Source organism: Musa acuminata, chromosome BXJ2-9, assembly GCF_036884655.1.
Source record: "Musa acuminata AAA Group cultivar baxijiao chromosome BXJ2-9, Cavendish_Baxijiao_AAA, whole genome shotgun sequence".
NCBI classification, from domain to species: Eukaryota; Viridiplantae; Streptophyta; class Magnoliopsida; order Zingiberales; family Musaceae; genus Musa; species Musa acuminata.
In genome coordinates this window covers 15,998,304-16,001,669 of record NC_088346.1, presented here as the reverse complement: position 1 = coordinate 16,001,669, position 3,366 = coordinate 15,998,304, and the positions used below count along the sequence as shown (strand labels likewise).

The window sequence follows — 3,366 nt, the reverse complement described above, 5'->3', positions numbered from 1 at the left end:
CTATGACAGAGGTAGAAAGAAACCTTCTTTCTAGTATTGTACTTGAAAAGAAGATGCGAGCAGACATGAGAATCTTTCAGCATGCTGTCGATATCTTATGCTCAGTTTGCCTTCCTTGCATGCTCATGTCTGCACCTCTCCTTTGGTTTGATCCCCCTCAGCTTTAGCAGGGCTGGAGCTTCTTTCCCTTCTCCACAGCAGCTTACCAAAACTTGTAGGTTTCAGCAGCGGTTTGAATTCACAGACAAACAAATATTTTTGTGCTGGTATAATATGCAGCCAATTCTTTTTTAGTTTTTTATTTGAGGAGATAATTCCATTTCTAATCTTTTTCAATGGGTATTTCTATCTTTTTTTTCAAAAAATAGTTTTCGAAATACCCTTGACGTGTCATAGCATAATTTTTCTACCCTAACACTTTGAGTCGATTCATACGGTGAAACGGATCAATCTCCCTCGTATAAAAAGTATACTATTAATTATAATATTTTTGACACCTACATCAAGATACTATAAGTTTATCTAAAATTATAATAATTTTAAAAATCAACTTAAAACTTAAAAGAATTCAGTTTGTATATAAAAATAATTATCTGTGTTGGTTTAGAAATAAGGACAATCAAATAGAAAGACTTTTTTATATCAATTATATTATTATTATTATTATTTAAATAGGTTTGACACCTCTATCAAAATACTATAGGTATGTTTGAAAATACTAGAATTGAGACAAATGGATGTAAAACCTAATAAAGACCAACTCATATACAAAAATAAAATTTTAAATATGTATCCATATTGGTTTAGGAATTAAAAACAATCAAATAAAAAGATTTTCATATCAGTCATAGTGTCTATGAATAGATTTACATTATTTTTAAAACCCTATAAAACTATTTAAAAATATTATAATTTAGAAACTAGATCGGTTCAATCTATCAGCTGGTCCAAAATCGATAAATTGAACCGATCCACCAAAAGAGTTGAGAGATCTTGTGTGATGATGGGAGTGTTTTAGGAATTATGAGGGGATGAGGATGTCTCTTGAGAAATATATAAATATATATATAGTGAAAAAAATTTCAGAAATTGCACTTAGTTGTTGCAGTGGCGGAGATTTTGTACCATGGATCATAAGAACCGATATTACACGGGAACTGTCTGGAATATAGAGAGAGAGAGAGAGAGAGAGAGCATGGTGGTGCAAGAGAGACACCCTGCAAAACATACACGACTCAGGAACAATTTCTACGACCGAGCTACACAACGCATCACATCAAAAGGAAGACACGCCAAAAGAGACAATTAGATTTGACTATCGAGTTCAGTGCTTCACGTGGAAATCGAAGCCGCTCGCCTCGGGAGCGTTTCCATACAAGCTACCGGCCTCTCTTCACTTCGTCACATTCATCAACCATCCCAATCCATCTATGTAAGCCCCTCATTAAAACAACACGCCCTTTCCGATCAATCCAAGTTCACTGACTCTTAGTGGTAGCCTCATCAACATGCTTCCGATGCCATGAACACCAACAGAAACAAAGAGGTGGTGAAATTGCAGCTTTAAATTACTGCAGGCATACCCCAAAATGATCGAAAAGAACAACGAAACCCATGGAATCTTCTTCTTCCTCTTTGACCGCACCGTGAGTAGTAGATTGTTACTGAGATCAAAACGGTGGACGAACACCTCCACCGCCCCAACCAAATGCGTCACCCGTAGGCTGATAACCCCCCATGTTTCCACCCAAATTGTAGAATGGAACGCCGCTGGCACCAACCCCATCGCCGCCTCCAGTAACGCCTGACGACTGCAGAGTACCAGGTTGCTGCCCCTCAGCTGCCGCTTCCTCCTCGCCTTCCAACGGCAGCCGCTCGTACATGGCGTTGGCGAAGGATGCAGCATTTAGCACCACCGGCCCCGCCGCCACCAGAGGGCCAACGACACTTCCCCCCATCACCTGTCCTTGCCCTCCAGCCAGAAATACGGTCAGGCCGCTGGCACCAGGCGGAGTCGGCGGCGGGAGGATGGTCCCAGTTAGTGAGAGGATCTCGAACCTCCCCCTGAGAGTCGTCACCACGCTCCCTGGCGGCAAAGCCCCAGGCTGGCGGAGGCCGACGTCGACCACATCACCGGAACCGCTGAGAACAGAGACACCACGGCCACGCCGCCGGGCATACTCGGTAACGCACTCGACGACGTCGGCACCTCCGGCCACCTCCAGCACGTGGGAGTGGAGGGAGTTGGGGCTGTCGCACGTGACTATAATAGGCGGCTTTGGCTTGTTCTTGGAGCCAGGAGGCCGGCCGCGGGGTCGGCGGACGGGGCCTCCCGCGGCGGCCGAGGTGGAGGGTTGATCACTCTCGCCGTCGCCGTGTTCGGCAGGAAGATTCTGGCTTTCTTCTGGGGAAGGCTTGGAGTCTTCGGACGAGATGTGGGTTGAGAGCGCAGCAGGCCGCAGCGGTGGTCCGAGGAGATGTTGGAGGTAGCGAGAAGAGCCTCCGCCGCCGCCGCTGGATTCCGCTCCGGCCATTGCCGACGCATCTACTCTCTCCCACCACTTGTTAGCCAGCTTTCCTTTTTCTCTCCGCTTCCGTTTATCTTCTAATCAAAGCTTCCTCCTAGGTAGAATTATCCAAAGAACCAAAATAGATCTTTTTCTTTGTTTCCTCTATATATGTAAACTCTGTTGGATTGAAGGAATAGCTTCAAACAGCGTATTAGTCGTTCGTGTTCTACTTAACACTAATAACATAAGAAGGAACTCAAAACTAGAACAAGGTTGAGAAGCCAAAGAAGCAGCTTCATCTTTCGTTCTTAACAGAATAGATACTGACCTGAGAAATGAGTCCACCACCACAACCCGATACTAACGGAGGAAGCCTTGGTGATCTCTTTCCAAGAATAACAATAGAATAGAAACCATTTCTAGCTATATAACTCTTCCTACTTCAGCACCATACTATATATATATTTATTTATTTATTTATTTGTTTGTTTGTTTGTTTGTTTGTTTATTTATTTATTTAAGGAGGTGTTGCGGTGGAAAGACCGAGAGGCAAAGCGATTGCTTGAGTTTTTAATCATTTCTTTTGGAAATCTTCGCAGTAGAGCAAGTGACCGGATCCCTTTTTATTATCTCATCCATTGACTCAGAGAGAGGTGAGATCTGAATGAGAGGAGTCTGAGATGAGAAACAGTATGCATACATTAAAACTAATATATTAGAGCCAGTTGCATTGTCCATTTAGGTAGGTAGAGAGAGAGAGAGAGAGAGAGAGAGAGAGAGAGAGCCTGCGACCATTTCACTGTTGTTGTAGCACTGGAAGCATGCAGATAGCTCTGATTCCACTAGTGGAGCCTTT

The 3,366-nt window shown here is 43.6% G+C and overlaps 1 protein-coding gene across 2 annotated transcripts; it reads right to left on the bottom strand.

The window, feature by feature from the left end:
- Positions 1-1,222: 1,222 nt before the first annotated feature.
- On the bottom strand, positions 1,223-2,924 carry LOC103974568 (AT-hook motif nuclear-localized protein 27-like). Of its 2 annotated transcripts, none has more exons than XM_009389421.3 (2): positions 2,839-2,924; positions 1,223-2,622 (listed from the first exon to the last, which is right to left on the bottom strand). In XM_009389421.3, exon 2 carries the CDS (start codon positions 2,532-2,534, stop codon positions 1,671-1,673), a length of 864 nt encoding a protein of 287 aa, XP_009387696.2. In that variant the 5' UTR covers positions 2,535-2,622; positions 2,839-2,924; the 3' UTR covers positions 1,223-1,670. The 2 variants fall into 2 exon arrangements, with proteins under 2 accessions (XP_009387696.2, XP_009387695.2); XM_009389420.3 differs by having other exon boundaries at positions 1,223-2,687; positions 2,839-2,895.
- Between the last annotated feature and the right edge of the window lie 442 nt (positions 2,925-3,366).

What these genes read in the sequence shown, in the direction of transcription:
- LOC103974568 (XM_009389421.3), bottom strand. Translation starts at nt 2,534, where the DNA reads ATGGCCGGAGCGGAATCCAGCGGCGGCGGCGGAGGCTCTTCTCGCTAC.